This window comes from Ruditapes philippinarum, unplaced genomic scaffold (assembly GCF_026571515.1).
Source record: "Ruditapes philippinarum isolate M1 unplaced genomic scaffold, ASM2657151v2 ctg15065_1_1_1_1, whole genome shotgun sequence".
NCBI classification, from domain to species: Eukaryota; Metazoa; Mollusca; class Bivalvia; order Venerida; family Veneridae; genus Ruditapes; species Ruditapes philippinarum.
Window position 1 is genome coordinate 8,149 of NW_026854571.1, and position 13,911 is coordinate 22,059.

The window sequence follows — 13,911 nt, forward strand, 5'->3', positions numbered from 1 at the left end:
GTGAACCGGATAAACCTTCTCCAGCCCGACATCAACCATGTATTTGTTTTATCCTGCTTTTAATAATGTTTTTAGAATAATTAAATGGTTTCATTCTTCTTTTTCCCCGATAAAATAACATCTATATGTAGTTTTGTTTTGCTGCTAAACATGTGACGTTATCAAATGATGTAATGACTGGAGATAGATAAAGACAAAAATACAGTATTGTTGTGAGCTATGGTTTTGTGGTTAGTGAGTTCAATGCAGTTAGGTTAATGCAGAAGAAGAACAGAAGCAAAGAAAAGTCTCTTAAGGCTCCACGAAAGGCTTATACAGAGAAGCTTCCAATATCTGCTGCAAAAGCTGATTTGATGTCACTTGTTGCCTCTGGAACAATTCCGAAGGAGTGCGAATCATACTATGAGTCATTGCCATGCAGCAAATCTATAAAAGACAAACTTTAAGTGCCTTCTGTTAGTGAGAGTGAAGAAGATGAGTGGAGGTCATAGAATAATTAATGACAAACATTCACATTTTGTGACATGAAACAGTAGTCTTTATTTACTTAACTATGATATGGGTCACTAATATCCTTAATTGCTGATGTCTGGGGTCTGTTTGACTTCAGTTCGATTATATACCAGAGAACATTCAAAATAAATGAAATTTGTAAACTTAGATTTTAGTGCGTATTTTCGTAAACTTTTTAGTTATTAATTTATTTCTGTAGAATCAAAGTATTGAGCAGGTACATATTTCATATTTCTATGAATGAAAAGTGTTAATTTTGTGTACGAGTATTAATGTGCATTGTGTTAATTACATTACGTAAGGTTCTTCAAAGTAAGGACATAATTGATAAATTTGCAACAGTAACAATTACTGCAACATCTAAATTTTTCAGAGGAACAAGGCTATAACTGCACTTATAACCTTTTACCACAGTTTATATCTAACTTTTATTGCTAAACCTTCAGAAGTAAAAGGTCGTAAGTGCAGTTATTACCTTTTACCGCTCAAACTTGTAGTCTTGACAGGATCTAAGTACATTTATTACCTTTTACTTCTGTAAAATGATATTATTTTGATCTTAGAACTTTAAAACAAACTATAATTACAGTGTTTTATCAGCACCAAGCAATGTAAACTAAACAAAATATGATCTTATGTAGTCAACAAATATGGGAGAATCAAAATTGTTATAACAATATTACGGAAAATAAAGTTGTATTAAAAAAATATGTTTTTTGCGTTTTTCTCGAAATCTTGAAAATGGCAGTTATTACCTTTTACCTTTGAACCCTCGATATTATCAGTAAAATATGCATCAAATTCACTACAAACATTTTATTTGCAATGACACATTCAATAATTAAATGAAAAGTTATCGGACATATTGTTCTCCTGTAGAAACTATAAAGAAATTTAAAAAATCATGTTGGGTACTAGTACCATACAATTCTGCTTTTCCACACGATACTGCCCTAGACTATTATATTTGTGAAAGCATCGGGAACTCTAGGGAGACTTTTCCTTTGGGCGTTCTACACCTTTTAGGCTGTTAAATGTCCACTTGTATTGCTAAAAAAATTAACATTAAACACTTTCCTTACAAGTATTAAATATTGAAACTCATCCTTATTTTACTTACAATTAACCATGACGACGAAAGGCAAATGTCCCCATACCAGATCAAGATAAGAAAGAAAGGATAACAGTCTAAGTATTTTGAACCATAACGATTTTGTACGAAAATGCTTCTAAACACATTTGAATTTGTTAGACATGCTCGACCGTGCGACCAGATACACGTATCGAGGACATGTTGGTAGTAAATAACCGTGTGACCACATACACGCATCACATGATTCTTCTTCTCACAAAACGCTGTCCGCCCATTTATCAAAGGATAGACTTAGAAATATGCTAGTTTCTTATTGTGATTGATAAGGAAGCTAATTTTTACACGGATATATCTTGAATTTGTATGAGGAGGGGGGTTGGCATATTTTAATTAGTGGTAACAACTAAATTTAACCATGATGTGCAGGTAAAAGTTTATGTATAATATTCCGTTGGACAGATAATTGATTTTTCTAATCAACAGTCTATTTTCGGACTATAGTTGTCTGTATTCGCATGTGCAATAAGCTGTTAGCAGGTCAGTTAATAGATAAATGTGGTTTTGTATGATGGTTGTAAACATGGCTGAGTTCCATTGTGATTTGAAAGAGAAGCAAAGAGCTTATTGCAAAACTTTAGGTTATTTGGTAAATGCGCGTCAGAAATAAAAAACGGATCTACATTTAGTTTATGGAGAAAATTCCCCATATGTGTTTTCAATCTTGAAAGAAAAATTGAAGTTTAGAAGGCGGCGGCCGTTAGACCCCGTATTTGATAACTTCTGACTAGAAAAGGGGGCGAGTTAAAAGCCTCGGCCTTATTGACTAGGTTCAAATATCGAGACACTAGACACCTGAGATAGATTGCAACAGGAATGAAACGTGGATTATTTTTTTGAGTCCGACAATTAACTATTAAACAAAATTAAGGTAAGTGAAAACAGCCAACGTAAAGTTGTTGCTCGACGTAGCAGGAGCGTTTAAAGAGTAATGCACGTTCTATTTTCTGACAGTGATGGAATAGTGACACTGAGAAGGGCAGTGTCACTGGAACATTTTTTTCAGAGACCATGTTCTCAATGCTGCAGTTAATCACTACATTATAGAGAACCAAAGGCCATGGGTGCCTAGAATTTCAATTACTCTAAGATAATGCACCTGCGCACTGGTCGGCCTTGGTTCAGGCTTATTTAAGGAGCACAGAATTTAGATTTTGCTACATCACGCTTATAGCCCTGACCTCTCTCCTTATGACCTTTATTTACATTCATACATACAAATCTTGGGTTCGAAACCCGCAGCTCCGTCGGAAACACCCTCTACCAGTGTTTAAACAATATACCCAAAGAACAATAATGTTTTACATGTTTTAGATGTGTATGATATACATTTCACACTTTGTTTGCTAAAATTAACCTGATGACATTTTTACAAAAATACACATCTAATTTTTTTACTGACTTTGTATACTCGTCATACCAAATATGTAAAAGAAAAGGTAATATCGTTACCTGCAAGAATAAATCAGATTAAACTTAAGCACCTGCTGATATCCTGACTGAAGCATAGGAAAATGACCCTTAAATGTGGCAGAGACGACTGGGAAGGGTACTAGGGTGCGTGAGCATAATAGCCCTGCATTCACAGGGAAATCTGTCATTTTTTTATTAAATCTTTATATATAATATAAACAAGGGATACAAGTCGTGGCCTCACACTAACAGCACGGGTTCGTAAAATGCATTCACACGTGTAAACTGTATAAAATATCCTCTATTCTATCAAAGCTTTTGTAGAAGTTAATATATGAACGAGTCATTACCCAAGTTCTACTACAAACACTTCATTGAAACCAGTAACATTGCAGGAAATAGCTAACATTTCAATATTTACATTGGCTGTCAAGTTGTCGTCCATTTTGCAGGTGTGTTTATGTTCCGAGTATTTTCATTGGCTGATGTAAAAACCGCTATTCGTCGCGGCTATATGCCGTTATCATCCGGATTATTATTATTCATTAGCCAATGAAATTGACAGTTACTAACAGAAGTTGGACTTACGCATTGGAACATACGGGCAACATCAAAATGGAAGCCGAGGACAGAAATTATCAAAACAAACATAAATTGTTTCAATAATTTGTACCAGAAGTTAATGATTGCATTATTGATGGTGGTGGATAATTGATATTTAACCGATTACATGATTTAACTTTCTTATATGACCATACGTTTGCATAAGATGTCGTTTTACACGTGTAATTTTACAAACCGAAATTTTACGAACGTGTGTAAAAATGAAACATGAAAGCACACTGGCCATAGCTTTCGCAGAAGCGGTGGGTCTACCGGTGCGGCGAAGGAGATTTCGTCGCAGAAGCGGTGGAAAAACATGGCTGTCGGATAGATTTTTGCTGGTGTCGGTAAGTTTATGACTTATTTGTACGTTATGTTTTTATGTTTTACTGATAACACCTAGTGAGACTGGAGCCCACATATGTACTCTTCCAACTTATTACACGCATGGGGTGCAAATCATGACCAGTTATGCAAACACTTCAGTACAGTTTGACGAGGGGACGCCACTTTTGCCTAATTTTGTTTATAACACTACATATGTACTAAAAACTACCCCTAGATACACTGGCATCGCATCGTATGTATGATAATTACACAAAAGAACCATATTTTGGAACTTTTTGAAATTGATATTATCATTTTAATAAAAGAATTGACAAAAATTGATTACAACGCAGACGGTGGTGGATTCGATTGCAACGCAGTGCGGTGGGCCCGATATCATTTATGTCTTTTTTTAACGTTAAAGTCACAAACACTTAGGAGTTGAGCTCCAAACACCTAAAAATACAAATGAAATACATATTTGTTAATCCTAACACATATAGTTGATTATATATATCAATGAAAGTAAATATACGCTTTTTTGAAAACAAAATGACTCTCAGATATGCTGTATATAAATGCACTTTGAATCAGCCTTGCTATAATCGGAGTCATCCGGGATAATGCGGGTTCTCACATTCATAGCGCACCGCATTTAAATACGACAGAGCTGAGTGCCACGCTTGAATTTGTTGAAATATTTTGTAAATAAATAAAACGGCGATAGTTTAAATTTTTTCACAAAGTGTGTTTGTATATTGAAGATGAAGTTTGATATTGTTGAAAAAGAAAAATATGATAAAAATATATAATAAGTACCAGTAATATATGTTTAATAGATGACTCGTGTCACCTAGTGACAAAAGGATAATGCGAAAATATTGGAAATAGAATCAATTGCAAGGTGATTTGAAGGATGTGCGATTTTTTCTAACACATTTTTTATCTTGTGTTTGACGTATAAATATTTACTTTTTCTTCAAAATACCGTATATATGTAACTTTTATTGAAATATATGATAAGTATATGGGCTGGAATTAATAAATATACAATTATTAGGATTTTAAAGCAGCACGCCTCAATATTCATGTTTATTTTCATGAAAAGTTTGGAAATGTATTTATGTTTTACTTTTACCACGGTACATGTTCCTCCTTGTTAATTTGTGTCATCCTCAGTAGAGTTAAAATACAAATATTCATGTTTATTTTCATGAAAAGTTTGGAAATGTATTTATGTTTTACTTTTACCACGGTACATGTTCCTCTTTGTTAATTTGTGTCATCCTCAGTAGAGTTAAAATACAATCATAGAAATTTGATTGATAATGTCTGGCAGAGCCAGACGTCTTTATTGTCTAAGAATATATTATGATATAATCAAAAGATTAATCAGAAACTTCAAATACGCTTTCATATAGAAAACATTTGTAGCAAACGTTATAATAATAGATGACACAAAGTTGGACAACAAAAACCACCAAACTATCAGGTAAAATGTTAAAAATTCTAAGAAGCATGTATGAGGGTGTGAAATTATGTGTACGTAATAATGGCTCACTAACTGACTTTTTTGATAGTTACATGGGCTTGTTGTTTATTATGTTTATTAATGATATGCAAGATCACTTAGCTGACGATAGTATAGATGTTTTTGCCATTGAGGAATTAAAAATTTATTTGTTGTTGCTCGCAGATGATACTGCTTTATTTTCTTACTCTGAACAAGGTTTACAAATTCTACTTAATAAATTGTATAATTATTGTAGGAAATGGGGTATTGAAGTTAATTCAGATAAAACAGTTGTAATGGTTTTTAGACAAGGTAATAGACCTTCAAATATGTCGCTTAAGTATGACAATAAAATTTTAAAACAAGTTAAAACATTTACTTATTTAGGAGTAACGCTATCATCTAATGGAAGTTTTTATCAAGCTCAAAAATCATTGTCTGCCCAAGCTTTAAAGGCTCTTTATTCTTTGAACTCCCTTTTTGATAATGTTAAATTAGATATTGAAGATAAATTAAAACTCTTTAATTCAATGGTATTACCAATTTTATGTTACGGATCTGAATTATGGGGTTTCCATAAATCTCCGGACATAGAACGTGTCCTTTTTATAGAGAATTACGTTTAACTGTTTTAGATAACTATTATTACACATGGCCTAATATGAATAAATTCAATAAGCTTATGTCAACAACCAAAAGATCTGTTATAATTAAACTTGCAGAATTTGTCTATCTGGCTTTAAAGAAGAGAAACGGGAGTGTTGTTGTATAATAAAATATGTATTTCTTTAAACTATTTTTCATATTTTTGCTGTATATTATTAGATATGTTAAATATGACATGTCTTGTATTGCATGTGTTTATATGTACTTAAAGGGATACTCAGGCAAAATAATGACAAAAATATAAAAAGGATCTTGTGTACTGAAATCACACTAAAATGACATTTCTTAAAGTCCCAGCATGAATTTCTGTATAAATACTATATATTTGGGGTTTGAAGCGAAAATATATCTATTTATGTTGAACGAAATTTAGACGCCAACAAAATCGCCAAGTAAATTTAAAACAAGTCATGTGATTTGAACAAACCCTGGAATTTACAATAACATATATTGTGGATATTTTATGATCAAAACAAGTCTAAGCCATTCATTTCACATGTTCTTTAACGTTTCCAGAGTTCACTTCGAGAACTATTGTTGAATCTTAACCCTCTTACCTGACTTACGCGGATCAAGTTAGGAAACCACCATCTTATTCTCTACAAGGAGAAAAGATTTGTTCCTTTGACTGTTTAGTGTATTCATTTTGATGACATTTACAGAATAATGATAGAAAAATTCAAAACATAGAAATGAAAATTTTGCCTGTGTCTCCCTTTAAAACTGCCCATCTTTAGTTAAAACATGAACATGAAACATGAATTATATATTTTCATACTTTTCAATATTATATTACTTTTGTTAATATAACCGCCAATTATGTGTGGCGAGAAACATGTATATATGTTTATGCTAATAAATACTTTGACCAAACTGTTCAACCAGAGGAACGACAGACCATGAAAAGCAACGAAAACGAAAGAGCGACAATTTAAATTCTGACTTAAAGATTACAATTAGAATTTACAAACAAACAAAAATATACGATAATTTGAACGCGTGCATGTGCAATTCGCTCATAGGCCAATAAACAACATTTTCGTCTGTTCTTTTTTTGTCAAGTATTTTGTAATATTTTATTTCAAAATGCATTCTATAATTTTTTATATTACATGCAGCCTGTTTATAGCTTTGTACACGTTAAATAAAAATTTGATATAATTTAATGTTATAATTTAATTTATATAACGATATCAACAAATAAATGCTGCTGTACCGGATATTAAGCAAAATTGCGCTTGATTTGTTTTCGTACTTATTTTCAGAGCGTCACATTTTTAGTGGTTACGTCACGTGTATAATGATAACGTCACATATCTAAATATAGAACGTCAAACAGTGACTTTATAGCATAATAACACACACTTTCGGTTCTTCTATGTTCAATAGGGAAAAATACGGGTCGTGTTAGAATAATGCATAGTTAATGATGACTCTTGTGTGTTAAACTACAAAAACATTTTGATTTGTTAAATTGATAGATTAAATTCAATTAAAGCTATAATTAACATTTCAGCGATACATAGTTAACATATACTTCAATATGTTGAACTAGTGTCCAAACTGGGATTCAATTTATCAAGACATTTTATAAGTTAAATGAATGCATAGTTTGTAAAGAAAATACAAACTTTAAGTATTTTTTAATTCAATTTATAAGTTAAAATTAACATTTAAGCACTTCATAGTTAACATGCACCCCAATATGTTAAACTAGAATCTAAAACAGGGATTGTTTTATAAAAACATATTGATAAGGTGCATGATGCATAGATTGAAAATAGAAAAAAAAAAAATTAATGTATACATTATAATGAATTTTTAAACAACCCATACATAGTTTATGTGTAAGTTCAATACTGAATTTATTGCACGAGTTGAATAAAATTATATTATGCGAGCCTCTGGCGAGCATTATATTAATTTTTTCAACGAGTGAAATAAACTCAGTAATGAACTTACACGAATTTAATATTCTATTTATCACATACCCAAAATAGAGACCGTTTAAAGTGAAATAAGAGTCATTTTTCATTGACGCGCCTATAGTATAACGCTAACATTTAACGCGTCTTTACACTATGTTAGCATAACGCTAATGACGTCACGTCAAAATATATGCACGGCCGTGCCATACCATATTTACGGAGTCGCAAAATCGGCACGGGTGTGTGATAAATGTAGTTAACATACACCCCAATATGTTAAACTAGTATCTAAAACAGGGATCGTTTTATTTAAAAATATTTATAAGGTTCATGATGCAAAAAGAGCGTATATTTACTTTCATTGATATATATAACAACTATATGTGTTAGGATTAACAAATATATATTTCATTTGTATTTTTAGGTGTTTGGAGCTCAACTCCTAAGTGTTTGTGACTTTAACGTTAAAAAAAGATATAAATGATATCGGGCCCACCGCACTGCGTTGCAATCGAATCCACCACCGTCTGCGTTGTAATCAATTTTTGTCAATTCTTTTATTAAAATGGTAATATCAATTTCAAAAAGTTCCAAAATATGGTTGTTTTGTGTAATTATCATACATACGATGCGATGCCAGTGTATCTAGGGGTAGTTTTTAGTGCATATGTAGTGTTATAAACAAAATTAGGCAAAAGTGGCGTCCCCTCGTCAAACTGTACAGAAGTGTTTGCATAACTGGTCATGATTTGCACCCCATGCGTGTAATAAGTTGGAAGAGTACATATGTGGGCTCCAGTCTCACTAGGTGTTATCAGTAGAACATAAAAACATAACGTACAAATAAGTCATAAACTTACCGACACCAGCAAAAATCTATCCGACAGCCATGTTTTTCCACCGCTTCTGCGACGAAATCTCCATCGCCGCACCGGTAGACCCACCGCTTCTGCGAAAGCTATGGCCAGTGTGGAAAGGTTATTTTTGATAATATCTTGTCCATGTAACAAAGTGAGTCATTTTTTTAAATTATCTATTCTTTTATCAATGTCCAACAATCAGAAGAAAAAAAACTGTTGTATACTGCGTTGTATTTACTTTTTCATGAATTGAGCAATTTTGAGTTGTATACCTTGTTATATCATATATATAGTGGGAAAGGAAAAAATTGACAGAAACCCCTGTGCCTGCATTAGCATGCCGCCATATGTCGATATTCTCGCGCTCTGACGCACATTTATGTCACACACCACTTTTTCATGATGTTGAAATATTTCTGTTTTGTGATCCTCAGACTTTAAGTCTAAACTTAGAGGTAGGAATTTCTATGGAAAGTGGTTTCTTATGATATATATGAGGGCTGTTCAAATATGAAAGCAACTAGGCCAATATCTCGCTTTTAACCACGTTTTTAACGAACTATGTACATGTATCGTATAGATGGTTGTGTAAGCATTCAATTGATACAATACATGTGTAAAACAGTTCTGTATAGCTTTGCAAATAGTTCGATTAACGCTATCTACTGTTACTCGTGTATACTTGTATAGGTTGGGAAAAGGTCTCCTTTCATTGACCAAATACGCTCATTACGGACAAACATATTCTTGGTAAACTGTCGAAAGACATTTTAATAAATATGTCGTGTTTATTGGAACAATAGACTTTCTTTTTTCATCTGTCACGCGGTGGTGTAAGAAATTTTGTAAAAACAAATCGTGTGGATTCAGTAAAAAATGCATCTCGTGCTAGTTGTCAGAAAACGGCAACGTCGCCAAGCATGGTTGAAAAAGTAAAAGATTTGATTGCTACTGATGCAAAATTTACAACTAGGTATATAGCTAAATGCGTTGGTATCTCTGTAGGAGCCGCTCATACAATTCTCAGACGTGATTAAAAAATAAGAAGGATAAATGCCAGATGGATACCCCATCTCCATACAAAAGAGCACAATCTTATCTGTTCACAGTACGCCAACACCGAAAGGGGACAACAATCACTTTATTTTACTTCATGCAGTTCATTGATCACGACCTTGCCAAAACCCAAGAAGGTAAGAAAACGTGTACACGCTAAATATCTTAAATGGACCTGTCCCTTGTATTTATCTGGACAAAACCATTCATTATTTTGAGGAGAAAAGTTCAGAATAAATACTTATTGAATAGTGAACAGTGCAGACTTTGATCTTGCTCTGCGCCGGTTGCATAGGGTAGAATTTTTATTTATTTATTTAAGTCTCATTCATGTACATACACAAATAAAATTCATAAGCAAACATAAAACACAGAAAAGTAAATGACAATTATATGAGACTAGTAAAACGTTTATAATAACACGATAAGATATCATACTAATCATAAAATAGAATGTATTGCCGTTAGCAGTCTAAGGATTTACATTCTCCTGAAACTGTTTCTTTAAAAATATATATCTTTTATCAACTCATGCCAGACTCTCTATATACATATTTAAATTTTCTTTAAAGGCCAATATTGTCTCAGAAATGCTCTTATTTTTATTTCTCCAAAGCTTTTTAATTTTGGTGTACTTTAATAGTACCAAATATATACCCATTGGCTAATTATCTGCACCATTTTTTTTTCATCGGTCGCATTTTGTTGATAAGTGTTATATATAATTATGAATTAGTATGTTATATGAAAGTCAAAAAACTACTTTGTTTACATTTTTGCTACTTTAATGACAGGTTAGTTCAAATTTATCACTACTTTCTTAAAGTTGCAAGTATCTTACATAATATTGATACATTATTATCATAATAAAGTTCATGTTTTCCCTATTTAAAGAAGTAAAGAAAAATATGTTACTGAGGTATTATGTGCCTTTAAAGTAGTCCTTTAAAATACCTTTCATTTACTTTTACAGGACATGTACGGAATAGGAAAGAGTGTTGCAAGAAGCCTGACAAGACTAGGTAAGATGACAAATTTTAGATATAAAATAATCATTCAATACATTTAAATCAAGTTGCAAATAAAATTATAATAATAAAAAAAGTTGCTGCAGAATTATCAATTGATCTTATTTTTTAAAATTATTTATAGAGAGCTACATTGCTAATTGAAATATTATTAATTCATCTTTAATTCTTTTGACAAGCGTTTTGACCATGAATAAAATTTTGCGTGCTATATAACCGTCGTATGTAGGGTATTCGAATGATATAAACCTTAAGCCAATTTTAAATATACTAAATGTATATAATACTGCTCGTTTGTAACGCTGGTTTTTAGAAGATTATTGAGAAGTTAATTTATATAATTATATACTATTGTGGCTGATTTGTACCTTGTCGAATTTTCGCTTTCGCTTATTGGGACGCTGACGAACTCACGCAAATACGAGAAAGTCATTTTTTGTCATACTTTCACTTCGCGGGGCGAAAAGACAAAAACGCGATAATACGACAAAGCGGTGTCAATGTCGTATTTTCGTGTTCTCGCCTGGTGCCTGGAGGAGGGAAAATACATGGCACAAATCAGCCACCATAGTATACACATTATCGTCAATTTATGAAGTAATTTCTTTTCATTTTTCGTTCTTAAATAAAAGAAATATACAAATTTGTCATTAAGCTTCTTATCATGCTATATGACCATACATAATTTATAAACGGCTGTTTTTAATATAAAAGCAAACAACCGTTTATAAAAGGCCATTTAACCTGTCAAAAATCTTTATAACTAATAATGTAACCTGCTTAATATCATTATAACGTAAAATACTGCAACATAATTTAATTGTAAGTAATGCCAATAATTCATTTCCTAAGGTTTAAAAACACAAATGATAAAGTCCTACGTAGGGGTTATAAACTCCTAATTAGGAGTTATAAAGGCCTTCGTAGGAGTTATAAAGTCCTATGTAAGACTTATAAAGTCCAGGAGTTATAATTTATATTATATTAGGCTTTTTTATCTCCTACGTAGGAGTTATCTTTTTTTATAGAACATATTAAATTGGCAGCAGGACAGTTCCGTAGTAATGCTATATAAGTACCTAAATCTATGAATTCATATTCTATTTTCAGGAAATATTGTCTTCCGGTTACTTTTGAAGATCCAGATGAGAAGTTTTTCGCACAAGATTATTGTGTTGAGGGCCGCAGGAGTTTCACATTGTTTCAATGTGACAGTAAGAATTTTAATTAATTTGTAGTATCAAAATTTTATTATTATTATTTCAGGTCTTTCTCTAAGAATGTCTGGTCTATTCAAGGAAACACAATATATCGTTAGTGTAAAAAATAATTTTAGAAAAAAAATACCTTATAAGTACCAAGGTTCCAAATTTTCTGATTTTCACAAGTTCAACAAGGTCACATTTCAGAGTCATGCTAAAGTAAAATATATATCAAGTGCTAAACAATGTCTCTATATGCTGATAACTACACTGGTGACCTGGCTCAAACAGATCGAAAGAAATCTCGAGCTTTTGACAATTTCAATAATATTGTTCAAATCGACCTCGCTAGAGATTCGCCCATCCTTGGTTACCAATGCTATTTACCGCATTAAATGTAGTACCTACGGAGAGTGTACCGTGGGTTCTGACGATGGGATTTCGACGTGGGAAAGAATTATTTGTATAACATAACCATTTAGTATTGGATGAATTGGTTGTGGCTGTGGTCCTGAAGGCTATAATCATGTTGTGATTGCTGTTGTGTTGAAGCTTTTCTTTATTATTGTTTCATGGGTTAAACTTAAACACAAGTTAAACTCCCCCTCCCCCCCCCCCCCCCCCAGTATAAGAATAAGAAATTACGTCAATTGACTTTCAATACAAATCTATTATTATGCTTATGTATTGTATAAAGCCCGATATTTTCCATTAATATAACATTTGCGCAAATTGCAAACATGACCAATGGAAATTCATTTATATTGACTACTACAACAACAACTTATATAATAATAATATTAGAAATAATAATAACGCCTATGTTTATATACCAGCCTTTCATGGGAGAACGTTATGCTTTTGCGAAATTGTCAAAAAGATTCAAAATCGAGGGTCGAACTTATAGCACTATATTTAAGCATTTAACGCTGTACGCATATTTTTATGGTGGCTGATATGATACACTTTACGCGTTGCGTTGTCGATAGCAACAACACAGTTGCCTTTTCGTCTTGTCTTGTCGCTAGCAACACGCACCGAATGGCGTGTTGTCGTTCTGCCACTAGCGAAGCACGTCAAACGGAGCGTTGTCGTGCGGCACGTTGTCGCAATGTCATCCTGTCGCTTGGCTTATATATATATACAAATAGCCAATTTTTCGATTTAAGGCGAGTGACAATGTGACGTTTGGCGTGCATCGTTAGCGACAGGACAACAAGACGAAATCCGCAAAGCGCCGTTGGCGCTTTACCGTGCTGTCGCTAGCACGACGCACTAAAGTGTTTTAAATACGCCACCATATATTTTGAATAATTGTTGAACTATACATAAATACATGTATGTTTTTTCTTCTATTTTAACTATGAAGATAGTGAAGTGGATAACCAGATTAACGAGATTACGTCATTTCTGGATGCAAGTATGGTTTATGGCTCCAGCCAAGAGGAAGAACATACCCTCCGGACATTTATTGGTGGTAAATATGCCAAGTCCAACATTTTTAGCATTTTTCCAGTTTTTATCAGATTTATTTAAGCTAAGATTTGAAACAATTCCTAGCAAATTATATTTATTATTTTTGAACCAATTTGTCGGAACTAACGACAATCTGTGATATAAGACAGAACTTGGTCGTGGTGCCTATAAGATTC

At 32.7% G+C, this 13,911-nt stretch overlaps 1 protein-coding gene across 1 annotated transcript; it reads left to right on the forward strand.

Annotated features, from left to right (window-relative positions):
- Positions 1–10,033: 10,033 nt before the first annotated feature.
- LOC132740499 (eosinophil peroxidase-like) lies at positions 10,034–13,736 on the forward strand (the record flags this gene model as incomplete). Its single annotated transcript, XM_060728412.1, has 4 exons — positions 10,034–10,166; positions 11,003–11,051; positions 12,168–12,271; positions 13,629–13,736. Coding segments are annotated over exons 1-4 (394 nt in total), but the record flags the coding sequence as incomplete, so codon positions are not given.
- Positions 13,737–13,911: the final 175 nt, after the last annotated feature.